At 40.8% G+C, this 27,661-nt stretch overlaps 1 protein-coding gene across 3 annotated transcripts in view; it reads right to left on the minus strand.

Annotated features, from left to right (window-relative positions):
* The window catches only part of CORIN (corin, serine peptidase), a 103,706-nt gene extending 77,211 nt beyond the window's left edge, over nucleotides 1-26,495 (minus strand). For all 3 annotated transcript variants that reach the window (XM_070948499.1, XM_070948500.1, XM_070948498.1), the window contains exons 1-2: nucleotides 26,422-26,495; nucleotides 2,580-2,724 (exon numbers count right to left, since the gene is read on the minus strand). In XM_070948499.1, coding sequence (XP_070804600.1) covers nucleotides 2,580-2,724; nucleotides 26,422-26,478 — 202 coding nt within the window. In that variant the 5' untranslated portion in view covers nucleotides 26,479-26,495. The remainder of the gene's footprint in view (nucleotides 1-2,579; nucleotides 2,725-26,421) is intronic.
* Nucleotides 26,496-27,661: the final 1,166 nt, after the last annotated feature.

Raw genomic sequence — 27,661 nt, forward strand, 5'->3', positions numbered from 1 at the left:
ATCTTTCAAAATACAAAGCAGCGATACGAACCACTGTCCCTACTGAATGTAGATTATAATCTTTTTACAACAATATTAGCTGATTAAGAGCTGCGGTGGTGGTTAGAATGAAGTATTGCAGGCTAATTCTGACGACTGCCAGCAGTTTGAGTCTCACCGGCTCAAGGTTGACTCAGCCTTCCATCCTTCAGAGATCGGTAAAACAAGGACCCAGATTGTTGGAGGAATATTCTGACTCTGTAAAGCACTATGAAGTGATATATAAGTCTAAGTGCTATTGCTATTCACCGAAGGAATATATCCCGGATATAATACATATCAATGATAATATGTATCAACCATGCTCTCTTTCTTTTATCACATTTCCTTGCCGTTTTGCTAATTTAAATAATAAATATTATTTTATTTATTCATTTGACAAGTGTATATAAGATAACAGGTAAAAGTATAAACATAATTTGAATACATGAAAAGAGTAAGTAAAAAAGGAATATTAGGACAGGGACAGTAGGCACGCTGGTGCACTTACGGACCTCTTAGGAATGGGGTGAGATCGACAGTAGACAGTTTAAGATTAAAGTTTTGGGGGTTTGGGGAAGAAACCAGAGTCAGGTAGTGCATTCCAGGCATTGACCACTCTGTTGCTGAAGTCGTATTTTCTGCAATCGAGTTTGCTGCAAAAATATCTATTAAGGAGGAAAGAATGGCCACCTCATGTCTTCAGAAAGGTACAACCAACAGCCAAACAGATGCAAACATCCAAATCAGTCCAGGGAAACTGATGAGCACTAACTGATGAGTGCTAAAGCAGTGTTTTTTTTACTCTTGGCAACTTTAAGATATGGACCAACTCCCAGAATACAGCAACCATCATATTTTAAAGTAGCCAAGGTTGAGAGACACTAAGCTAAAGAGTGATTTGACACAAGGTAAATGAATATTTCAACTTCATGTAATTACAGTGATACTTTGGTACTCAACTGTTTTGAAATTCATCGAACATGGTATTCAACGCATGTTAAGGTGAACGTTTTGTCCAGGTACTCATCGTTTGTTTGGTACTTGACGCACAATCTAGAACTTGACGGTGTCAGCTGCCTTGTGACTCACTATGTTATTCATTATGGGGAAAATGTGTTTGGTACTCATCACTTTTGATACTCATTGCGCCTCCCGGAATCAAATAACAATGAGCACTGAGAGGTACCACTCAACAGTAATTTAAAATTTCCTCCCCCATTTCTCAAGAACCTGGAGGAGGTTGACTTAATAATGGAAACACAATTTTCAACAACAGCTACCCAGTGGATGAAAAGAAGTGCCTCCAAATAATTTCCTTATTGGCCTTTAAAATATTCCTAGGAGCCTTGGACATTACTCAGTCTACAGCAAAAACACAGAAACAGAATTTGATTTATTTTTGCATTCTTCCCAAGAGCATTGCAACTGGAAGTAAAACAAGCTAGAGCTGTCAGTCACAGAGTAATACCTGATTATTTTTTCATTTTCTCACTGTCCTTATACTATGGATTTAGGAAAAAATATTGTATATCACATTTTCCAGACACAGTTCAGTGAATACATCACACTAAGCCACGAATCATAGTTTATAAATGTATATTTAGCCTAGGCTTTCAAAATTTATCCAAAATGTATCATTGAGATATATCAGTTGGGTAGAATTCTCCTCCTCGATGTGCTAGAATTTCAGAAGCTGTTAAAAAGAAACGATTCCAGCAAAGTTTTAATTGACGCAGATTGAAATTCAGCGCAATTGCCTCTTAATGCAATTTCTTCAAGACAATGTAGCTCCACAAAGAGTTTGTTTTGCTTGCCTTTCAAGACAGAAATTAGTATCTCAAGGATGGCTTTTTTAACACTGCAGAAAAACTAGTATTTTGTGCGAACAAATTATTGATGAAGTTCAACATCCTTTACTTATAATTGTCTGGTTTGGCTCTGCAACCCAACAAGACAGACACAGACTTCAGAGGATAATTAGAACGGCAGAAAAAACAATGGCTACCAACCTGACTTCCATGGAGGACCTGTATACTGCACGAGTCAAAAAGAGGGCTGTGAAAATATCTACAGACCCCTCACATCCTGGACATAAACTGTTTCAACTCCTAGCCTCAAAACGACACTATAGAGCACTGCACACCAGAACAACTAGACACAAGGACAGTTTTTTCCCAAACGCCATCACTCTGCTAAACAAATAATTCCCTCAACACTGTCAAACTATTTACTAAGTCTGCACTACTATTAATCTTCTCATCGTTCCCATCACCCATCTCCTCCCACTTATGACTGTATGACTGTAATTTTGTTGCTTGTATCCTTACGATTTATATTGATATTGTTTCCTGATTGTTATTTGTACCCTATGACTACCATTAAGTGTTGTACCTTATGATTCTTGACGAATGTATCTTTACTTTTTATGTACACTGGGAGCGTATGCACCAAGACAAATTCCTTGTGTGTCCAATCACACTTGGCCAATAAAAAATTCTGTTCTGTTCTGTTCTGTTCTGTTCTATTCTATATCTTCACTCATCTTTTCCGATACTCACCTACAAATGAAAGGAGAATCACGAACGAAAGTATAAGGGTGCAGATGCAAGGAATTAGTATTAGCAATAAGAGCCGGAAGTATTTTGCGGAGGCCAGTTTCTGAGAACAGTCATCCTCCATTTTATCTTCATCTGTTCCTGGAACCTGAAACACAGAGAGATCGAGACTTATAATTCTATATGTACTCTGTAATAGAAAACTGCCACCGAATCAAAGTATTTTTTTTTTCTAGCAGAAATGGCTGAGCTTGTAGGGTGAAAAGCTGGAGCTCTCAAACTCTCTTGGCCAGAAGCCACTGAATACAGGTAGTTCTCGACTTGTAAACAGTTCATTTAATGACCATTCCAAGTTACAACAACACTGAAAAAAGTGACTTATGATCATTTTTCACACTTTACAAACCCTGCGGCATCCCCATGGTCATGTGATCAAAATTCAGATGCTGGGCAACTTTATTTATTATTATTTTATTATTGCGATTTATATGCCGCCATTCTCCCGAGAGACTCAGGGCGGCTTATAAAAACAATATCCAGTACAAATCACAGTAAAATTAAAATCAACAACCCAATTAAAACAATTTAAAATTATAACAATGTACACCCATAGCGGATCAGCTATGACAAAAGAGCCATGTCTTCAACTCACGACGGAAGGAAAGGTCGGAGGCTGTCCTGAGCTCAGCGGGCAAATCATTCCAGAGGGTCGGGGCTCCCACAGAGAATGCTTTCCTCCTGGGGGCCATCAGCTGACATTGTTTGGCTGAAGGCACCCTGAGGAGGCCCACTCTGTGAGAGTGCACGGGACGGTGGGAGAGCAGCTGGAGGTGGTCCTGCAAGTACCCCGGGCCCAAGACATGAAGAGCTTTATAGGTAAGCACCAGCACCTTGAAACGAATCCGGAACGCCACCGGCAGCCAGTGCAGGTCGCGCAGGAGAGGTGTTACACGGGAGTATCAAGAGGCCCCTGTAATTATCTGCGCGGCTGCATTCTGGACTAGCTGGAGCCTCCGAATGCATCCCAAGGGCAGCCCCATGTAGAGGGTGTTACAGTAGTCCAACCTAGAGGTAACGAGGGCGTGAGTGACAGTGGCGAGGGCATCCCAGTCTAGAAAAGGGTGCAACTGGCGCACAAGATGCACCTGCGCAAAGGCCCCCCTGGTTAGGGGGCCGTCAGATGGTCATCCAAGGACAGCCAAGAATCCAGGAGGACGCCCAGATTGCGAACCCTATCGGAGGGAGTAAGAGCCTCTCCCCCGATCATTAAAGTTGGAACCTCCAGATCCCAAGATGTCAGCATCCACAGTCACTCAGTCTTGGAAGGGTTGAATCTGAGTCTGTTCCTCCCCATCCAAACCCGCACCACTTCCAGGTAATGGGACATCACGGAAAGGGCATCACTAGGGTGGTCAGGGGTGGAGATGTAAAGCTGGGTATCATCAGCATATTGATGATACCTCACCCCAAAACCACGAATGATCTCACCCAGCGGTTTCATATAGATGTTAAAGAGCAGGGGGGAGAGAACCGATCCTTGACTCATATTTATTTATTTTTATTTATTTATTTTATTTATTTATTTTGTCAAGCATATATAAGATTACAGATATAAGTATAAACATGATTATGAATACATTGGGAAAGGAATTATAAATTAACAATGTCCACTGCATATAAGAAAAATTAATATAATTGAGCCAATTATTTAATAATTTTAATTATTTTTAAATTTTGTCTGTCTTTGTGCTTTTAATCAGACTGTACACCGCCCTGAGTCCTTCGGGAGAAGGGCGGTATAGAAATAAAATTAATAATAATAATAATAATAATAATAATAATAATAATAATAATAATAATAATAATATAAAATGTTTTATAGATGGCATATGTCCCTTGAGAAACTGACAAAAATATTTAAAGATAAATCAGCTAAAAATTGGAAATGTCACCAGTTACCAGGTTCTTATTATCATATGTGGTGGACATATCCAGAAGCAAAAAATTATTGAAATACAATTAAGATATGGCTGGAAGAAATGATACAACAATGTATTGATTTAAAACCAGAACTGCTCCTATTGGGTATCCTGCCAGAAAAAATTAGCAAAGAAAATATTTATTTGATTATACATGTAATAATGGCGGCAAGGATTGTGTATGCACAACACTGAAAAGCAGAGAAAATACCTTTGAAAGGAGAAGTAATCAAAAACATTTTTAGATTGTGCAGAAATAAATAGATTGACTTTGATGATTAAAGAAAGAGAGGATTCAGAATATTTTAAGATATGGAATCAATTCTACTATTGGTTAGAAAAGAGATACAAATAAGTAAATTAATAGTTATGTATAAAAATGCTATAGTCAGAATATTTTGTTAGTGATGAATTGTTATAATTGATTCGATGAGAACAAAGACAGAAGAAATAACAAAAGATTGGAGATAACACCGAGATGTCACACGGAAGGAATGACTGATGTATTAAATGTTTGTTTGTTTAAAAAAATAAAATAATAATAATAAAAAAAGATTATGAATACCTGAAATGGATACAAATAAATAGGGACAGTAAGACAGGGACGGTAGGCAGGTTGGTGAGCTTATGCATGGCCCTTAAAGACCTCTTAGGAATCGGGTGAGGTCAACAGTAGACAGTCTAAGGTTAAAGTTTTGGGGGTTTGGGGAAGAAACCACAGAGTCAGGTGGTGCATTCCAGGCATTGACCACTCTGTTGCTGAAGTTGTATTTTCTGCAATCGAGTTTGGAGCGGTTTACCTTAAGTTTGTATCTATTGTGTGCTCGTGTATTGTTGTGGTTGAAGCTGAAGTAGTCATTGACAGGTAGGATGTTGTAGCAGATAATTTTATGTGCTACGCTTAGGTCAGACCAAAGGCGGCAAAGTTCTAAGTAGTTGTTCTGTCCCCGTCTCACACACGCACCCCCACAGACAGGCAACAGCTAAAGAACTCCGCCGACAACAGTTTTATCTGGTATCAGAATTGGCAGCAACCCAGTGGCTGGCTGCCAGGTATTCTTTACTCACGAGGGGGGAGTTTCTCCCTTCGTCTGGGAACAAAGCCAATACACAATAATCAACAAAGTCCAGTAAATACAAAGAAGGTTGTCCGATATCCGTTTTTTTGCTTGTCACAGAGCTGAACCGGCCACCACACCCTCTTTTATACCCTGTGGGGTGTGGTCCAATGACTCAGCCTAATCCCTGGCATGCCTCTTCTTCTGTTGTGCGCGCTTATCTCTGCGATGTTGCCGAGGATCCAGCCAAGACTTATCTTCCTCATTACTGTCCACCTGTGGCTGCGTGGACGTGCTTGGCCCCGGCCCTATCTCTTGACCTTTGGCAGACACCGAAGGTATTGCCAGAGAGGAGGGTCCTGGAGAGGGAGGCCTTGCCAACTCCTCTCCTTCACTCTCGGAGTCCTCTCCTGCCGAGGACACAGGCTCAGGTAACGGAGGCACAACAGTAGCCCAAAATTTCAAGGCCTGGTGGCATAAGTTATTCTGTTGTGAGCAAGAGGAGTGGAAGACTCTTCTCGTGAAATAACTCTGGACTCGCTCAATTGTATTAATGTCCAATATTCAGTGTGGGTTCCAGACAGATGAGCTGTATTCGAGAATTGGTCTGGCAAAGGTTTTGTATGCCCTAGTCAGCAGTACAATATTCCCAGAGAAGATACTTATGACGGTTGCAGGGTCATGTGATCCCCTTTTGCAATCTTCTTACAAGCAAAGGCAACGGAAAAGTCAGATTCGCTTAACAACCATGTTATTAACTAACTTAAGAACTGCAGGGATTCACTCAATAGCTGTGGCAAGAAAGATCATAAAACGGGGCAAAACTCACTTAACCAATGTCTCGCTTACCCACAGAAATTTTGGGCTCAATTGTAGTCGTAAATCGAGGACTATCTGTACTCTTGATTCTGTCATGGCATAGCAGCTTGGTAGTTCCCACTGCCACTACCAATCTTTCAGGAGGCGCCTCACAACATCCATCTTCTATCTTCAGTTGATGACTTAACCGGGAAATCAAGACCATATCGATCAGGAGTACTCGTATTGTAACCGTTATATGAACTAGCCCAGGGGTGAAATGCTCCCGGTTTGGACCGGATCGCCCGATCCAGTAGCGATGGAGGCGGGTGGTTCAGAGAACCGATAGCAAAAATCCCTGCCCCCCCCATGCCCAGCTGAGACGCGCGATCAAGCTGAGTTTGACGATCCAAGCTGACAATCCAAGCTGACGATCCAAGACGATGTCTGATGATCCAAGCTGAGTTGCCTGATCAGCAGAGGCTTTTTTTTTCTTTTAAAAGCCTCCGACGATCCAACCTGAGTTGCCTGATCAGCAGAGGCATTTAAAAGAAAAAAAGTCTCTGACGATCAGGCAAACTCAGCTGGGATCGTCAGAGCCTTTTGAAAGCATTTTTTTACAAACTCTTCGCTGAAGAAGTTGTAGAAAAAATGGTTTTAAAAGTTTTTTTAAAAATTGGCCACACCCACCCAGTCACGTTACCCCCCACCAAGCCACGCCCACAGAACCGGTAGTAACAAATTGTAGATTTCACCACTGAACTAGCCTGAATATTCTTCCCCCTCTTCAAGTATCTCCTTGTAAATTAGGGAAGTTTATCTGATACTAAAATTGGTGTCAGTAATTATAAATGTCAAAATTAGTTATATATATATTAAAAAAATGCACACGAAAAAATGTTCCAAGCAGGCCACTAGATGGCTCTAGTATGCCTCAACTGCCTTATTTCCACCCAAACGTCAAAAGGCATCCGAAATTAAAATTAATACGGTAGTACAAGAAGGGTCTACAGAAACATCATAATTTCATGCAAACTTTACACATTTTAAATCAGCTACAGATAGTCCTCGATTTACAACAGCTCCTTTAGTGACCATTGCACCGTTGCAACAGCACTGAAAAAAAAATGAATTAATGGCCATTTTTCATGATTATGACGATTATCCCAATGGACACATGCTCCAAATTCAGATGCTTGGCAACTGATTCAAATTTATGGTGGTTGAATTTTTCACTGCTGTTGTAACTTTGAACCGTCAGTAAATGAGGTGTTGTAAGTCGAGAACTACTTGTATTCGGAGCACCTCTGAAAACAATTCCCTTTACTGTTTGAACAACTAGGGGCATCCTTGGCTGATTTGAGATTCAAGTGAGCCAATGGTCCACAATACAAATATCCAGAATTTGTGAAGCAAGATCAAGTGTAAACTGCTGAGTGACTCACAATTTTGATTGACAAGTCCCCTGACCCTATCTCTTTATCTGGCATCTCTGCAACTTTAGATATGTCCTAAACCTGTGATGGCGAACCTATGGCACGCGTGCCACAGGTGGCACTCGGAGCCATATTGGTGGGCACGCGAGTGTTGCCCTAGCTCAGCTCCAGCACGCATGTGCATGCTGGCCAGCTGATTTTCGGGCCTTCTGGGCCCACCGGAAGTCAGCAAATGGGCTGTTTCCGGCCTCTGGAGGGCCTCCAGGGGGATGGGGAAGGCTGTTTTTGCCCTCCCCAGGCTCCTAGAAAGCCTCTGGAGCCTGGGGAGGGTGAAAAACAGGCCTACCGGGCCATCGTGCCATCACATGCCAAAAATGGGGGGACCATGGGGGGATCACATGTGCTTGCACGGGGGGGCAGGGTGCATCGAATTATGGGTGTGGGCACGCACGTGTGCGACCACCCCACACTCCCCCCGCTTTTGGCACGCGATGGCAAAAAGGTTAGCCATCACTGTCCTAGACTGAAATTAAAGTTATATGAGGAGTACCCAAATTGTGCCTTCTTAAAACGGATGATTAGGGATGGGCTAGCTCAGTGGCTAAGATGCTGAGCTTGTCGATCGAAAGGTCGGCAGTTCAGCGGTTCGAATCCCTAGTGCCACGTAACGGGGTGAGTTCCCGTTACTTGTCCCAGCTTCTGCCAACCTAGCAGTTCGAAAGCATGTAAAAAAAAAAATGCAAGTAGAAAAATAGGGACCACCTTTGGTGGGAAGGTAACAGCGTTCTGTGCGCCTTTGGCGTTGAGTCATGTCGGCCACATGACCACGGAGACGTCTTCGGACAGCGCTGGCTCTTCAGCTTTGAAACAGAGATGAGCACCGCTCCCTAGAGTCGGGAACGACTAGCACATATGTGCGAGGGGAACCTTTACCTTTTTTTAAAAAGGATGATTGGCAATCTTGGATGATATGTTTCCTAATTGGTGCAAGAAATCTTGGAAGAGGATGCCAAATGGCAAAACCAAGTGAAATGCATCCGTGTTAATTTTATCTTGCTGGCAGATATGGAAAAAGATCTGGTCAAAACCCATATTCCAAGGAAGTTTGAAATATTTTGCCGGCACTGTCTTCCCTTGGCTTCTATCAGCATCCTCTGTCAGCAAAGGCTTCAAAATTTAAGTTACTTATCCTTTGTTTCTTTTTGGAATTGTCTTCTCCAATCAGACACAAGACAATTTTCCATTCTTTCCACTCAGTATCCCCAACATATATCAAGAGCCGAAAACATGTTCTGAACTTAGAATTGAGAAGTAGGAATTTAAATCATAATAAAACTGTGTGCAGCAGTCAAAACACTATTTCTAAACTTTTGTGAGCTGTTGCAGGTCTGTCTCGATTGTGTGTGTGTGTGTGTGTGTGTGTGTGTGTGTGTGTGTGTGTGTGTGAGAGAGAGAGAGAGAGAGAGAGAGAGAGAGAGAGAGAGAGAGAGAGAGAGAGAGAGAGAGAAGAAGAAGAAGGAGGAGGAGGAGAAGGAGGAGGAGGAGAGGAGGAGGAAGACAACGAAAAGGCCTAAATTTGAAATTCAGGAGTGCTGTGCTCCCTGTGCCCAATATAGTATTTCAGCTTTAGCAAAATAATGAAAAGCCTGGCCATCCGATGAGTTAAAACTTAAAAAATATTTATTAAATCTCTCACAGAACTTCTGCAAGCTGGCTGCGACTCTATCGCTTTTTCTCCAAGCCCAAGTCAGCAACAGAGAAGCTCTGAAGGTTTGGATCCTAAGAGCACAAACCTTTACAATGTCAAATATTGCTAATGCTAACAGAAGCAGTACATGAAACCGTTAAAATAACTCTGAAAATTAAATCCTCAGCAGGACATGAAAATTGAATGAGCATTGATTTTTGGAAAGAAAAAAGAGGAAAATTGTTCTTAAGGCATTTATGCATAAAGAGAAAAAGATATTTAAAAGCAAACTCTCTGGATTTTCTGAAGGGCGATTACAAAACAGAATTCTTGAATAATTATAGAGTGATATAACTTCCTTACAAACTATTCCTAACAGAACATTATTCACTTTTTCCAACCTAACCTGTCTTGTTATTTTTCTGGTGTCTATTTTCAGATTCTAAGGAATCTCAGTTTCCTTATTATTTTCTCAAGTGCCATATAAGTGCATGGTTTGTGGAGAGAAAAAAAATGTAAGAATATATGCAATATTTTAGGTCGCTTGAATGATTTCAGGCCAGTTGACAGAACTGTATTTTAAGGGCCTTCTAGAAGACCAACAGAATTTGAGCCAACCTTACCTTGAGGAGAAAGACGTCCCACATGGGCAGGGACCTTGACAAAAAAACCCGCTTCCTCCAGTGGTGAAATCCAAATTTTTTTACTACCGGTTCTGTGGGCATGGCTTGGTGGGCATGGCAGGGGAAGGATACTGCAAAATCTCCATTCCTTCCCCACTCTGGGACCAGCTAGAGGTGGTATTTGCCAGTTCTCCGAACTACTCAAAATTTCTGCTATTGGTTCTCCAGAACCCGTCAGAACCTGCTGAATTTCACCCCTGTCTTCCTCCTGTATGACTCCCTGACAAACATAATTTGCAACATGCCCCTTTTGCCAGACCTGAAGAGGTGGATACGTCGTAGGGTTGCCAGGTCTGCCTCCAAAAAATAGTGGACAAGCGGGGGGGGGGGGGGGGGGGTTAAGTAGTAAAAAAAAAAATTACAATTAAATTATATATTTTCTTACAAACATTTTAACACTTATTAAAATAATCACTTCAAAACTTTTCTTAAAATTCAAAACATCAAATATATTATAATAATATGTAAAATATTAAATTACATTTTACTTTGCTGTTGTGTGTATTTTTTATTTGACTGCGCAGCTTTGATCAATTCTTTGTGTTTAAGGAATAATTCTTTAATTTCAGTACAATGTTGAGAAATATTAAAAAATATACAAAGTTCACTTCGAACTGATGGTACAAGCAGTCGGCTACGTTCATCAGTCCACAAATTTCCCATGACGCTGAAAATTCGTTCAACGTTTGCATTTGATACCGGAATTGATGCACAATACTGGAACAGTTTCAGGAAACTCGGAGCTGGCTCTTTCTTGAAAAAGTACATCCACTTATCAAGGGATGAATCGCCCTGCAGATGAACATAAACTTCTTCTAAGCCAGAAATTTCATCGAAGAGAGTGTTGGGTGGAAGTTCTTCTCGCCATGGTGATAATAACCAGATGTTCGTCATTTCTTCTAAAGTTGGAGGATTATTGCGATCAATTAGCTTGAAACAACTTAGCGTCTCATATACTGAATCGGTGAAATTATACCACTTTTCTAGGTATGCAATGGCTCTTTGATACACGTTGATAGCTTCTTTCTTGAACTTTTGCACGGCATTCTCAGGCAAATGTTTTTTACGTAAGGCAAATAAAACTTTCATTCCAAAAAACTGCTCATCGTATTTTTTTTGCAAAGAATCACGCAGCTTACACATGATAATGTGAAGATCACATGCAAGAATTTTCTTGCTTTCCAGCTTCAGTAGGATGTCTTGCATTATTGACATGAAGAAGTGCGTGAAATATAAATACAATTCTGAAATTGTTGGTTCATCGTCCTTTGCGAGTTCATTTTCCTGATCCGAAATAAGGTTCCAGATAACCTGATGGCACTCATCAGATCCAAGAGAAATAAAATACGATTTTAGAGGTATCCAGTTTAAAAGAAGTCTTTCGACCGCTTTAAACAAACTTAACCGTGTTGGAACATGGCGCAAAACTTCATGGAATTCTGACTCGCAAAACTTACGTACCATTTCATCATAAAGCTTTTGAATAAAAAAAATGTCCACTATTTTGTGAAAAAAAAATAGTGAACATAATGTGAAAAAAGCGGACTCTCCGCTCAAATAGTGGACACCTGGCAACCCTACATGTCATCGTCGAGAGGCAGACCTCTGAATATCCCAGTCTTATGAGTAGGGCCTTAAAGCTTATATCCAGAACTTTGAATTATTCATTTTTTATTCATTCATTCATTCATTCGGTTAGTTAGTTAGTTAGTTCTCCAAACTGCTCAAAATTTCTACTACCGGTTCTCCAGAACCTATCAGAACCTGCTGGATTTCACCCTTGCACTCATATCAGAAGAGCATTGATAGAGAAAAATCTTTATTTTACTAGTGCAGCTCTTCTTCTACCGACTGGTTTTCAGTGGGTGCTTTAGTCCAAATACTGTAGGTGCCAAAATTAGAATCCATTCACATCTGCTATTTCATGCCTGGTGGAAATATGTTGCTGGACTCATGCCAACAAGGGAACTACATATCAAGCCTCCTGTGAGCAGAAAATGTCTTTGGTATGTGGTTTCCGTTTGGTTCCAGTCCAACAAAACATTTGAAGGGAATTCCCACTGCACGGTACTTTCGAGGTGGAGGGGGGAGTAACCTTGAGTTACTTATAAAGTAATAAAAGCAGGAGAAAAGCTAATACATAAATGCCGCACAATACTTCAGAATCTAAAGTGAGTTTTTGTTCCCTATAAGAATAATAGCAATCCAATGTTTTTGAGAATTCTTCAATGCTTCGGTTGGAATTCCTAGATTCTTAGTGGAATTTGTAGAACTAATAGGAACTAATAGAAGCGGAAACCTTCATAGTTGTGATACCTAACCCGATTAAAAGCATGCCGCGATAAAAGCCCATGTTTTACCGAAATGGATCTTTTTATTTCAAACGGCTCCTGCAAAATTGGATAAAAATTTTTTTTAGGAAATTAGACCAAATTCTAAGTAAATTTATTTGGCAGAGTAAAAAACCCCGTATAAAAAGAAAAATGCTGCAAGAGCACAAAACAAGGGGCGGCTTGGGGCTCCCTATGTGGGAGCTTTACTACCAAGCTTCATCCCTGGTTTGGATAAAAGATTGGGTGATCCTCTCAAGAAAGCACATTTTAGCAATTGAAGGATATGATTTGCAGCAGGGATGGCATTCCTTTTTGTGGTCTCAGAAAGACAAACAATCCAAATATTTTAGAAATCATTATAGGAGAGGAATTTTATTAAGGGTTTGGGAAATGGCGAAAAAGCAAGTTTACACACAGATTCCTAAATGGGTGTCTCCGTTAGAGGCAGTAACCCTTCTGACTGTGCACAACACAAAGAGGAACTGGGTTTATGGTGACTTGTTGGATGAAGTCGGGAGACTTAGACCTAGAGCCGATCTCCAACTAGAGGATTAGATATAGATTGGTGGTCCTATGCAAAAATTCAAACTAGATTCGCTAGGGATAGACAGGAACATGGTTATTTCCCTTCATTTACAAACTTTTGACAAGTTTCTCCTAAGTGGCCAAAGGAAATTTATTTCCAACGTTTACAATTTTCTTCTATCCAATTTTATGGCGGAGGAGATTGTAAAGGACACGATGATTGCCTGGGGGAGAAATATTGGAACAACAATTCAGCTTGATGCATGGCAAAATGTATGGAACAAAACTATGAAATTGACCCTTTCTTCCCCATTCAAAGAAAACTTTTATAAGATGATCTACCGTTGGTATCTCCCCCCCCGCCAGAATCGCTAAGATGTTCCCAGGATCCTCTGATAGATGTTGGAAATGTGGGTCGGCCAAGGGTACTTTCTTCCATCAGTGGTGGATTTGTCCGTCGACTAGACGTTATTGGGGGAAAATACAGTAGTGGCTGCTGGAAATAACAGGTGTGAGCTTTCCCCTTCACCCAGACCTCTACTTACTAGGAATAAGACCGGACCACATTGACAACAAGGATTGGTATATATTTGTCCATGTCACAACAGCGGCAAGAATGGCATTTGCCCAACTGTGGAAAGTTGCAGATACGCCCCCCGACCATCTGATAATAAATAAGATTCTTCGATGTGCTGAGATGGACAGGTTAACATATATATTAAAAGATAAGAAAGACTCAATATATAATAAAAGTTGGGACAGATGCTTTCTCGGGCTTAAAAAAAGGTTAAACCTAGGGTGATAAAATCGTTTTATTAGATTAAATAGATACTTAATAGGCTATATAATTCTTTATAATCTTGAAAAAAACAGTCCAATTGTTTTGTAGATAATTAAAAGAACTTGATTGTATTGAAATGTTTGGTTAGGATGATATTAGTTAATATTAATTGGAGAGTGAGTTTAACTCTCAGTTAGTCATGTTTGTTGTTTCGTTTTAGTCTTGTGTTTATGTGTCCTTACATTTCATTTCTTATATTGTTTTCCAATCATTATTATGTGTCAATTTTACTGTAAATATTTAATAAAGATATTTTAAAAAAAAATGCATAATCAAACTAGGTAAGTCATCTTCAAGGATTGTGCTACGAAGTTCAATAAACAATCAACAGTATTTTCAATAATAATGTAGTATTACTTTAATTGTATTTATATTTTTCTCAAAACTTTAAAGGCTTAATGAGTGGTAAAACCTATATGTCACTTGATAATTTCAAAGCCATAGCTATTGTTAAGCCTGGGGAATTTATTTAGGCAGGGAATAAGTGTAGCTAACTTGGGTAACCCCATCTTATTTTTAGGAACAAGGAAGGGAACAGTTCAGGAGTTCAAAAACCACCATGTAGACATGGGAGATGGCTAAGCGTCTTGTGGTGACAGATTTCAACCTGGCCTTTTCAGGGTAGTTTTAAATTAACCCCCTTCTCATATAAAGCCCCCCCCCTGCACCCCACCCGATTCCTGCTGTGCCCTGAAACAGCAACGCAAAAGGGGAGGGGGACGCCGGACGCTGGAATTTGGATCCTCTTCCAATTGTGTGCATGGGCTCAGTCCTCCCAATGGAAAGTTGGGAGAATCAGAGAAGCTTCATCCAAAGGCGTGTCCTGCCCTAGACCAGTGGTCACCAACTGGTGGACCATGGACCACTGGTAGTCCGCGAGAAAATTTTGGTGGTCCGCAGAAAAATTATTTGATTTTTTTTATATTGCACTAAATATTATTTATCTTTTTTTAAAAAAAAATCATATTAGTGGTCCGTGGGATTTAAAATTATGAATTTAGTGGTCCCTGAGGTCCGAAAGTTGGTGACCCCATCCATGAGTGGCATGGATATTTCTGGTATGATAAAGCTAAGTTATATATACTACTAGATGAATACCCGTGCTCCGCTACGAAACTATATGATCCAGCTTGATAAATTGACACTTACAGCTTGAAAATTAATGAGTAGTTAGTTACAATCGGCCTCCCCTTCTCTCCCTTAGTCTTGCCCCACAGAAACATCCCCTATCCTATCTCCTTCTCTCCCTCAGGCTTGCCCCACAGAAGCCTCTCCTCTCCTTTCCCATTCTCTCATTATTTTCAGGTTGGGAGGCGGAGTAGAACATCTAACTACTTAGCATCAGAGCATGTTAATAATAATATAAGAAATACTAATGATCTGATGGTCATTTCAAAAAATCCTTTCTTAGCGAGCACCTAGAAGCCAAGAGGAACATACGTGCCAAATTTCAAGTTTGTCGGCTTTACGGTTCTGGAGATTTCGTGATTATGGCGTGAGTGGTTTTCATTTTTATATATATAGATAGATTGTAAAAATACTATGTTAGAGGTACCATTTTGAGAATATGGAGTAAATACAAATCTAAGCTGTGTCTGAAAAATATCTTTGTGTCTCTTAACACAATAACTTTTTATTGTTAAAATGTACTTCTGTTGAAATTTGAGGCAGAAGAACAAGTGAAGGAATGCATGATAAAATGTAAAAAAAAGGCTAAGAATTTTGGTTTAATATACAAAGGGAACAAAGGGAAAATATGTGGTTGAAAGGCTTAAATTTACATTATGTTCTTGTCTTAAAGAATTTGTTTATATAATGATGTACTGTTGGTGTGCGGGACCAGAGAAATTAATTCTCTGGAATGTATAAAGGTGCTTTGAATTCATGCTGGAAATAGAACATGAAGGAACATTATATTTGGTAGATCTGTACCAAAGCCAGAAATTTTTGAATTAAAACACATGTATTAATTCATATGCTTTTAAAGGCTAATATACAATTGAAACCAGAGTCTTATGGGACTAATGGATGAACAGCTGGGGGAAAAGTCATGGAACTTTGTTTTTGTATTATTGTAGCCAGATTATTTATATGCTCAAAACTAAAAATGTTCAGCACTCCTCCCACAATGGATGATGGTTGGTAAAGAGGATGGAGATGTCTAAAAGACTTCCTTATTAATGAAAGGACAACATCTATATTTATTTCTAACTGGAAACCCCTTATAGATTTTTTGATGAAACAGAATAAACTTATGATTTTTGGTTTTAATGCTTAGAAAATATTACATAATAGAAAAGAGCGAGCTTTTTGTAATTACAAAATATAACCACACATTTGCTGCAAAGAAATCCGAAGTTTTTAATTCTTTTTAACCTTTTATTTTTGCACCTTTGTGATTTCCTTTCTTTCCCCCCCCTTCCTTTCTTTACTTTGTATTAGTTTTCGTTAGTTTTTAGCCTTCCTTTTAAAACGTTTAATAAAATGTATGCAAAAATATCACTCATGAAAGTGATTCCATGTCATTGCGTTTTGTTTTTTTTTCCTGGAAGGATCAAGCCCCATTTGGACCTAAAAAGCTATCTCTACTGCAATAAGATGTAAAAAGTGAGCTATATTTTTGGGGGGACTTAAAATGCAGTTGCTTTTTTAAATGTATTTATTTACTACAGTTACTACATGAGAATAGACTTTCATTTCATTTCCAATCCACATTTCAAACTTTTTCAGATGCGGAGTAGCGGAAACTTTAGCTACTTGTTGTATTTTACTTTAATTTACTTTAATTAGACTTCTATACCGCCCTTCTCCTGAAGGACTCAGGGTGGTGTATAGCCATATTAAAACACATAAAATTTACAAAATTTAAAAACCTTTAAAATCAAATATACCAAAATTTGGCCCACAAATTAAAAACTGACATACACCCATTAAAATTCATATTCATGTTAGGCTAGCCTGGCTTGTTGAAACAAGAGGGTCTTCAGGGCGCGGCGAAAGGTGCCCAGGTCGGGGATCATACGCACATCTAGGGGCAGCTCATTCCAGAGGGCAGGTGCCCCCCCACAGAGAAGGCTCTCCCCCTGGGCGTCGCCAGTCAACATTGTTTGGCCGACGGCACCCTGAGGAGCCCCTCTCTGTGGGAGATATTGGCCGGTGGGAGGCTGTCGATGGCAGAAGGCGGTCTCGTATATATCCCGGTCCTAAGCCATGGAGCGCTTTAAAGGTGGTAACCAACACCTTGAATCGCACCCGGAAGACCACTGGGAGCCAGTGCAGCTCACGCAGGAGAGGTGTCACGTGGGTGCGATGAGTCACACCCATATACACCTGCCCGGCTGCATTTTGGACCAGTTGGAGCCTCCGAGTGCTCTTCAAGGGGAGCCCCATGTAGAGAGCTGTACAGTTGTTATGGCGCATATATATTTTTAGAGAAGTGCGGGTCTGTAATTGTTCTTGTTGAAATCTGCCTTGAAGACAGCCCTTTGCTTACAGCTGGTCCTTGATATTTCCTTCAAGAGAAACCAAAGTCGGCGATAACTCTCCCAGTTCCTTTTTCAGATGTTAAACAGAAGCAGGAAAACCATCCATTCCCCTTCTGGAATTAGACACGCAACCCTGCAGCTGTACGGCTTTGCTTCATGCCAAAATTGACTTGGCGCTTCGAACGACCTGAGGGAGACCTTTACAGTGGTATTTTTTCCCTCAGACTTTCCATTGCTCAGGGAAGCACTGAGTCCCGGGAATCTAATATAGCTGAGACATAGCTAATTATAACTTCAGGATTGGAGGGGTGGGGGGATCGCCTTTCCGGCTGCTTTAGGCTTCCCTTGGCTTTCAATGGGAGAGGAAAAAGGATACCATCCACAACACGAGGCTGGTAGCTCCCAAGGTATTTTAACGTCAGCTGACATCTGTGAGGAAATCTCCAAGTTTGTCATTCGCAAAATCCCCAAAATGGCAGTCTTCCTCACCCACTAAGGTTCAGTGGATTTTTCTGCTCCTGCCAAATTTTATCTACTTGAGAAGCTGATATATATAACACTGATGGCTAACCATTTTTCCCTCAGGTGCCAAAAGTGTGTGCAACCGCGTGCCTACATCCATAATGCAATCCCCCCGTGCAGCCCTGCGCATGTGCATGCGACCCCTCCCACCCCATTTTGGGCCTAGCAGGCCTCCCTGAAGCCTCCTAGAACCAAAAACAGGGCGCGAGTGGGCGTGCCACATGCACGCGTGACTCCCCCCCATACATGTGTCTCCCGCCTGCGCGGCAGAGACCCAATAATCAGCTGACCTAGGGCGACGGCTCGCGTGCCCACAGAAATGGCTCCATGTGCCACCTGTGGCACGCGTGTCATATGTTCGCCATCAGCGATATATAATATCGGTGCAGGGTGTACCTCCCATTTATAAAGATTCACACCTAAATATAAGCAAGGGGAGGCAGGATTTCATTTCTCAAAGGAACCAATTCCAAACACATATTTGAAGCCAGGGTGTTTTTGCAGAACACAGTAAGGAATAACAGCATCTACCCTTTTTCACAAGATAATGAATTCTAGAATTACAAAGACACAATTCCTAATTCGCACTATTTCAAACTGATTAACCGTATCTTATTTACAAGTCAGGGAGAGCAAATTACTTTCATTTCCCCTTCTTTAAAAGGATGTGCTTAATTAAATCACATAATTGTGGGGAATTTTATGCTGAACAGAATTCACAAGCTGCCAGATGCAAATCAATGTTCACATTAGTAATGACTCCTATTTGCAATTCTGTTATCTATTTCAGGGAAATATTATTCACATTCTCTCCTTGAGGTGACTGTCTATAGAAGGCATCAATCATAATTTTGTTTTTGTATCTTTTCTATTTATTTTGACCTAGATGTTTTTCACTGGACTGCTACATTTACTCTATTGCTATGCTTGGAGAAGCATACTGTGTTTGGGAAATCATTCATCTTCTATTTTTCCATAAACAATAAGTATTCCTAGTTTATTTGAAATAGCAAAGGCATGTGGAAAAACTGTCAAACACATTTCTAATATTTCAATTTCCCTACACATCAGAAAAACACGGATTAAACGAATAAAGACACCTACTGTCTCTTCAGAGCTGCACTAATATGCCACTATACAGGCAAGTCCTCAACTCGCGACTGCAACTGAGCTCAACATTTCTGTTGCTAAGTGAGACATTTGTTAAGTGAGTTTTGCCCCCATTTTATGACCTTTCTTGCCACTGTTGTTAACTGAATCCCTGCAGTTGTTAAGTTAGTAACACGGCTGTTAAAATGAATCTGACTTTGCTTGTCAGAAGATTGCAAAAGGTGGATCATATGATAAATACGAGTCAATTGCCAAGAGTCTGAATTTGGATCCTGTGGCCATGGAGATGCTGCAATGGTCTTAATAAGGGTGAAAATGATCATGTTGTGGCCCGCCAGCGGCCTGCGCGGATTGTTGCTGATCCCGACGATGAGGAGGCTGGTGTGGTGTCGCGCCAGCAGCCTGTGCAGCCGGCGCTCGAGTCGGACAGCGAGGAGGCTGAAGAAGATGTGGTGCCAGAGGCAGGGATTCAGCCAGGGCCTTCAGAACCTCCAGAGGCTCCTTTAAGTGAAGAGGATGAAGTGGAGGAGCCTCTTCTCAATGCACGAGCATGCAGAGCTGCCAAAAGGCAGGAAGAGGTCTCCTCGAGAGTAAGGCTTGGGGCTAATTAGCCACTCCCTTAGCCTATTTAAGTTTGCACACAGCTTGTAAAAAGCTGCAGGAAACAACGTGTGTCCGTCCGTCCGTTCGCTGATCATTGAGTTTGTATTTTCTCTGCAAACCTGGCTTCTGGTCTTTCTGCCAACTCTAGTAAGACTCTATCTTATCTGTGGAATTTCTGGCAGGTTGTTAAGAACGTTTTATTAACAGCCTGCATTTGCAAAAAGACTGGGTTTTGAAGTAAACTGAGTTTTGTTCGGAGTTTGTGTGTGCTCCATTCTTTGGGATCCGTAGCTGGGGCAGAACAGATCATAAGTCACTTTTTGCAGTGCTATTATACCTTTGAATGGTCACTAAATGAACTGTTGTAAAATGAGGATTATCTGTACTAGAAGAAAAGTTTGGTCAGTACAACAAAGCATTGATGCTTTTACGTAAAGGTTGCTAGGATTATACAGCCCACCTGAGCCTCAGTAGGTGGCAGCATGGAGCCAATCTTGAAAAAATAAGATCAATCAAACCTGGTTAGGTTTCTTGGATGAAAGATTACCTGGGAATGTCAGGGCTGTAAAACAAAATGGCTAGTTGAAAAATACCTGTCATAAAAGCAGCAAGCTATTTGTGTATTGTTTTGAGAAAATGACTTGACATCTTCTGGAAAGCCTTTATAACTTCTTGGGTTTACATAATGGGAAAACACAGAAGTAGAAACAGAATGAACATATCCAGACTAGAAATCATGAATGTTTTCAAATCAGACTCATGGCTAAATCCCTCCCAGGGGCTTCGCACATCAGCACATGAATTCTGGGATGATGTTGTGCCAGTAATGATAAGGTTTTTTTTTATCACAACAGGTACACAAAGTGCCAATGAATCATTAGTGATTGAGGAAATGGCTTAAGATTCCAAACTCTGTACTCCTTTAGAATAGAATAGAATAGAATAGAATAGAATAGAAGAGAAGAGAAGAGAAGAGAAGAGAAGAGAAGAGAAGAGAAGAGAAGAGAGCAGAGCAGAACAGAACAGAACAGAACAGAACAGAACAGAACAGAACAGAACAGAACAGAACAGAACAGAACAGAATAGAACGGACTGGACTGGACTGGACTGGACTGGACTGGACTAGACTAGACTAGACTAGACTAGACTAGACTAGACTAGACTAGACTAGACTAGACTAGACTAGACTAGACTAGACTAGACTAGACTAGACTAGACTAGAATTCTTTATTGGCCAAGTGTGATTGGACACACAAGGAATTTGTCTTGGTGCATACGCTCTCAGTGTACATAAAAGACAAGATACGTTCGTCAAGAATCATAAGGTACAACACTGAATGATAGTCATAGGGTACAAATAAGCAATCAAATCATATTCGGAAACAGTCAATATAAATCGTAACGATACCAGCAACAAGGTTACAGTCATACAGTCGTAAGTCGGAGGAGATGGGTGATAGGAACGATGAGAAGATTAATAGTAGTGCAGATTTAGTGAATAATTTGAGAGTCTTGAGGGAATTATTTGTTTAGCAGAGTGATGGCATTCGGGGGGGAAAAACTGTTCTTGTGTCTAGTTGTTCTGGTGTGCAGTGCTTTAGGCAGAAGTTTATGGCTTCTTTCTCTGGTATTTTTAGCAAATATTTGGATGCTTTTTTAAATTGAACAGAAGTTGTATGAGCAATTGGGTGGAAATGATCATGCAAGAATCCTGCCACCCTATCCTGTCCTCTCCAGCATTTTCTGCTTTTTTTTCTTTTTTCTTTTTGGCCATCCTATTCATTTTTTGCAGATATTTTTTAAAAACACTAACTTGTGTTTTCAGGTGTAGAGCACAGCAGCAAAAGCAGACTGTGCCAAATTGTGAGGATTATTAAGTACTCCATATTATCTCAGCACTTCCGTGGTTGCCTTTGCTCTCCCTTGAGACATCCAAAAATAAAAGTTCTACAGATGCCCAAAATACACATACCTCTTTGCCCAACTGTATTATTATTATTATTAGGATCTCCCACATACAACGCCACCAAAGAATGCACAAAATAGCTTGGATAACTATCTCACTGAAGGGAGTGAATAGTCCATCAACTCCCCGCTACAATGCCTCCCCCCCAAAAAAAATAATCAAAAACTTAAAACTAGAAGATGAAATTACGGTTGCATTCAATGTCACAGCACTCTTATACCTCCGTAGTCCCAGAACTAGCAAAAAGAATCCACGGCAGCATTTACTACACAACGTATTGTACCAGACCTAGCCGAATACATTAAGATGGAAATAACCCGAATCATGGATCTTATCAACTCTTCCTTCACTACCCACGTTGAGTTTGATGGACAAATATACCAGAAAAATCAGAAACTCCAAGAAGGACCAGCACTCTCAGGAATCATAGCAGAGGCTGTAATGCCACTTCTAGAAATTCTAGCACTCCCACCCGTATCTTTGTTGTTATAAAGAAGGAACAACTAAGGACTCATGAAACAATAGTTTTCTAAAGAAATAAAATTCACAAGGGGAGAAGAAAATACACCTATCCTTCCTAGATCTTCTCAACAGCCGATCTGTTGAAAAAGACACCACTCTTTTGTGGTATCTTGCAATTAAGAGGTATATTGCAATTAAAATCTTTAGAGGTATTAAAGGAAGAAAGGAAAATTCAAACCTGGTTTCAGTATGGGCAGTTGTATACTAGGTGGAAAGAAGATCAGAAAATTGGCATTTTGCAAAATGAAGAAAACTTAATAAAACAAATCAGAGATCAAAGTCCAATGCATATTAAAAGGTTGTATAATGCACTGATAGAAATAGATTCAGAAACTGAGTTAGTGAAGGATTGTATGATAAAATGGGCACAAAACTTTGGCGAATCAGTATCTATGGATATATGAGAGAAAATATGGGTTAGAAATGTGAAGTTTACTCAAGCCCAAAATTTAAGAGAAAATTTCTACAAAATGTTTTATAGATGGCATTTAGATCCCCAAAAGTTAGCCTGTATGTACCCGAGTTTACAACCTACATGTTGGAGATGTAAATGTGATGATGCAACGTATTTTCATGTATGGTGGACATGTAAGAAAATTAAGGCATTTTGGATTAAGATATGGTGGGTTATACAAAATATTCTTAAAAGGAAGATAAAATTTACTCCACGGTTGTTTTTATTGGGTATAATTGAAGGATGTACAGTTATAGAGACTAATTTGATTTTGAATTTAATAACGGCAGCCAGACTTTTGGTGGCACAATATTGGAAGAAGGAAGAAATACCTACCACTGAAGAATGGACATTAAAAGTAGCCAATTTGGCGGAGATGGCAAAAATCTCTGCATATTTGAAGGACCGTTCGAATGAAAGATATGTACTGGAATGGAGAAGATGGATTGACTATGTACAAAACAAATACGGGACTAAAAAGTTGCAAATAGCTTATGAATGAAATATCTAGATGATTTTTCTTTTTACTTTGATATTTTAGTACCTCTGGCGGAGTTAAAGAGTAAGGGGAAGTTAAGAGTTTATAGTTCGTTTGCTTATGTTAGATTATGTTTGTTAAATGCAATACCCTGTATTTTGCTCTGGGAAGTGGGGGGAGGGAAGGAGAGGGGAAGGGGTGGGGAATTTGTTTGTAAAATATTTTAAAACTTTTCAATAAAAAAGAAAAAAGAAAAAGACACCACTCTCATCAAGTGCTCCAATACTGAACTAACAACCCAACCTCCCACAAGAGTTGTGTGTAAGGACGTCATTCAGAGGAGTAGAACCACACTGGAGCAACCCAGAAAGGCACAATAAGGGAACAGCCCCACCTATAAGCACCTTCCAACAAAATGGATAACCCACCCAACCTTGTCAAAAGTTGCCTTACCACTGAATCCATCACAGCAAGCCAAGCCAAACTGTGAAACGAAAAAACAAACCACAGTAGCAGATTAAGTACTGTGTATAAACAGGACGCAAACCCCACATTCATTAGCACTGATGATGCTACCTAGTCGGGTAACGAAACGCCTGCAAACAGGGTGGATTTGATTTAAATCGAGTTGATTTAAATCACAATTTAAATCATGATTTAAATCACTAGTAAAAAGGCTTGATTTAAATCAACTCGATTTAAATTGTAATTTTTAAAGAGCAACTGTCATCTCTGCTACTCCTTTGACCCACTGTTGACTCACCGATAGTCCCAGTTTTGCAGAATATACAGCCTCATGCTTCATAACTAAGCTCCATTTCATGCTGAATAAACTAAATTATTTATGTATCTTAAATAGAAAACTATCTTACGATAGATTTTTTCCCCAAAAGTTTTTTATTAAAATAAATTCGATAAAAATCAAAAACATCCGATTTAAATCAAAAAAATCTGATTTTTTTTATTTTTTTTAAAAAAATCATTGATTTTTATCCACCCTGCCTGCAAACAACCAACCTCAGAGAGCACCAACGATTCCCTATTATTTTTCTCTCTTTTTTTTCCCACTCCTTTGCGAGAGGCATATTCTTTCTTCTTCCCCGGGAAAACCCTGAGAGGAAGGCTGGGCTCGCAGGTTCCCAAATCACGCGGGGGGACGGGGGTGGGTGGGGTGGAGAGTTTGAATCGATACCATGTCTCCCCGTCCTAATCCAAACTCTTTGCAGCCAGCTCGCATCTCCCACCCGATTTGCAAATCTGTGGTCGCAAGCCACCTCCTCGGCCCTGGATCTCAAAGGCGGGAATTCACCGTCTGGGGCCACGCAGGTTTGCTGGCTTTAGGCGTTTGCTTCCAACAATCTGATTTGCAAAGAAAGAAAGAAAGAAAGAAAGAAAGAAAGAAAGAAGGAAGGAAGGAAGGAAGGAAGGAAGGAAGGAAGGAAGGAAGGAAGGAAGGAAGGAAGGAAAGAAAGAAAGAAAAGAAAGAAACCCTGGCCAGGATCAGTCCACATCTCAGAAATGAACAAAGCTGCGAACTCAAGTTTGCCCAGGTTCAGCTTGATGGAAGTGGCCGGTTCAACCTCAAACCGACGCTATAGAGCACTGCACACCAGAACAATTAGGCACAAGGACAGTTTTTTTCCCAAACGCCCTCACTCTGCTAAATAAATAACTCCCTCAACACTGTCAAACTATTAACTAAGTCTGCATTACTATTAATCTTCTCATCGTTCCTATCACTCATCTCCTTCCACTTATGACTGTATGATTGTAATTTTGTTGCTGGTATCCTTAAGATTTATATTTATATTTATTGTTTCCTGGTATGATTTGATTGCTTATTTGTACCCTGTGATTATCATTAAGTGTGTACCTTATGATTCTTGATGGATTTTATGTACACTGAGAGCGTATGCACCAAAGACAAATTCCTTGTGTGTCCAATCACACTTGGCCAATAAAAAATCCTATCCTATCCTATCCTATCCTATCCTATCCTATCCTATCCTATCCTATCCTATCCTATCCTATCCTATCCCTATCATTAAGTGTTGTACCTTATGATTCTTGATGGATTTTATGTACACTGAGAGCATATGAACCAAAGACAAATTCCTTGTGTGTCCAATCACTCTTGGCCAATAAAAAATCCTATCCTATCCTATAATATCCTATCCTATCCTATCCCTATCATTAAGTGTTGTACCTTATGATTCGTGATGGATTTTATGTACAGAGAACATATACAACAAAGACAAATTCCTTGTGTGTCCACACTTTGCCAATAAAAAATTCTATTCTATTCTATTCTATTCTATTCTATTCTATTCTATTCTATTCTATTCTATTCTATTCTATTCTATTCTATTCTATGACTATCATTAAGTGTTGTAGCTTATGATTCTTGACGAACGTATCTTTTCTTTTATGTACACTGAGAGCATATGCACCAGAGACAAATTCCTTGTGTGTTCAATCACACTTGCCCAATAAAGAATTCCATTCTATTCTATTAATATAGTTGTGTGAATCACCAAAAGAGAAAGAAAGAAAGAAAGAAAGAAAGAAAGAAAGAAAGAAAGAAAGAAAGAAAGAAAGAAAGAAAGAAAGAAAGAAAGAAAGAAAGAAAGAAAGAAAGAAAGAAAGCCCAAAATCCAACGAGTTTGATTAGCCCAGTCTACAGCAACCAAAGTTAAAAAGAGGCAAGGCGCCACTCCCGCTAACTATAGTTAAGCCTGAATCATGATTCGGGTCAAAGAGGTTGGAGTCCCAATCGAACAGGGTACCCGATCCCGAAGCGATCCAGCAGGACGGACCCGTTAACCGAGAAATTCGAGCAATTTTCTCCCCCCCCCCCCACCATCCCGCGCAACTTTTTGCAGCTCGCCTTTCCAAAGCTCCGCCGTTTTCCCTTTATGGAGCAGGCAGAAAAAGCGCAGCCCAATTCCGCTTCCAAGTTCCCCAAGGCAGGGAAAAAGAAAAAAAAAAAAAAAGGAAGGACTCGAAGTGAACAGCGGAGCTGGGAAGGGACCTTAGAGGTCATCTAGTCCGACCCCCTCTCTCTGCTCAGGCAGGAGACCTGTAGGACTCGAACCTGGCTTTGTAAACCCCATCACACTCCCCAAATAGACCTGCCAAGTGGTTCCCCCACGTGGTACACCCCGACCCCCCCCCCCAAAAAAAAATCATCAGTCCGGCTTTAGATCCCCCTCCACCCCCCAGAAGAATAGATCCTCTCGGAGCCGAGTCTGTTGCCAACGATCCGTTTTCCCGGCCACCCCCCCAGCTGCCCTGGCGTCTCCATCGGGGGAGCCTGGTGAGGATCGGGGTCTGGGAAGGAGAGGGTGAGCCCGCCTAGCCCTTACCTGCTCGGTGTGGGGGGAGCCCTCGGCCTCCTCAGGGAGCCGATCGGGAGGAGACATGCTTTGCCCTCCCCGCCTTCGCCGTCCGCTTGGCAGGACTGGGGCTTTCGGGCTCCTGACGGCGGTGGCGGACGCAAAAGACAACTCCCCCGTTCTTCTCCCCCCCCCCCCGCGTCTCGCTCCCGAGTGGGGGTTGGCTCCCGTTCCGCGATCCCCACCCAGACTTCCCGCCCTCGGCTTGCCAGGCGGGAGGGCGGACGCACTGCGAGGATAAGGGGTCGAGGCTACCTTCCTCCCAGTAGAGACGCCCCCCCCCCACTCCCAAATCAAGGCAGCCCCCCCACCCCGGAAAGCTGTCATCGAGTCGGCTTGAAGGGGACGCTCTCCGGGTTCAGAGCAGAGGTGAAATAGAATAGAATTGGATTTTTGATTGGCCAAGTGGGATTGGACACACAAGGAATTTGTCTTGGTGCGTAGGCTCGCAGTGTACATAGCAGAAAAGATAGGTTCATCAAGAATCATAAGGTACAACATTTAATGATAGTCATAGAATGGAATGGAATGGAATGGAAGAGAAGAGAAGAGAAGAGAAGAGAAGAGAAGAGAAGAGAAGAGAAGAGAAGAGAAGAGAAGAGAAGAGAAGAGAATTCTTTATTGGCCAAGTGTGATTGGACACACAAGGAATTTGTCTTGGTGCATATGCTCTCAGTGTACATAAAAGATACATTCGTCATCATAAGGTACAACACTTAATGATGGTCATAGAATAGAATAGAATAGAATAGAATAGAATAGAATAGAATAGAATAGAATAGAATAGAATAGAATTCTTTATTGGCTAAGTGTGATTGGACACACAAGGAATTTGTCTTTGGTGCATCTGCTCTCAGTGTACATAAATCCAGCAGGTTCTGGAGAACCGGTAGCGGAAATTTTGAATAGTTCAGAGAACCAGCAAATACCACCTCTTGCTGGCCCAAGAGTAGGGTGGGAATGGAGATTTTGCAATATCCTTCCTCCTGGAGTGGAGAGGGAATGGGGATTTCGCAATATCCTTCCCCCAAGAGTGGGGAAGGAATGGAGATTTTGTAGTATTCTTCCCCTGGAGTGGGAAGGGAATGGGGGTTTTGCAGATTCCTTTCCCTGCAGTGGGGTGGGAATAGTGATTTTGTAGTATCCTTCCTTTGGAGTGGGGTAGGAATGGGGATTTTGTAGTATCCTTCCCCTGGAGTGGGGTGGGAAT

This window comes from Pituophis catenifer, unplaced genomic scaffold (assembly GCF_029215685.1).
Source record: "Pituophis catenifer annectens isolate HBS135680 unplaced genomic scaffold, rPitCat1.0.hap2 SCAF_8, whole genome shotgun sequence".
In the NCBI taxonomy this organism is placed as follows: domain Eukaryota; kingdom Metazoa; phylum Chordata; class Lepidosauria; order Squamata; family Colubridae; genus Pituophis; species Pituophis catenifer.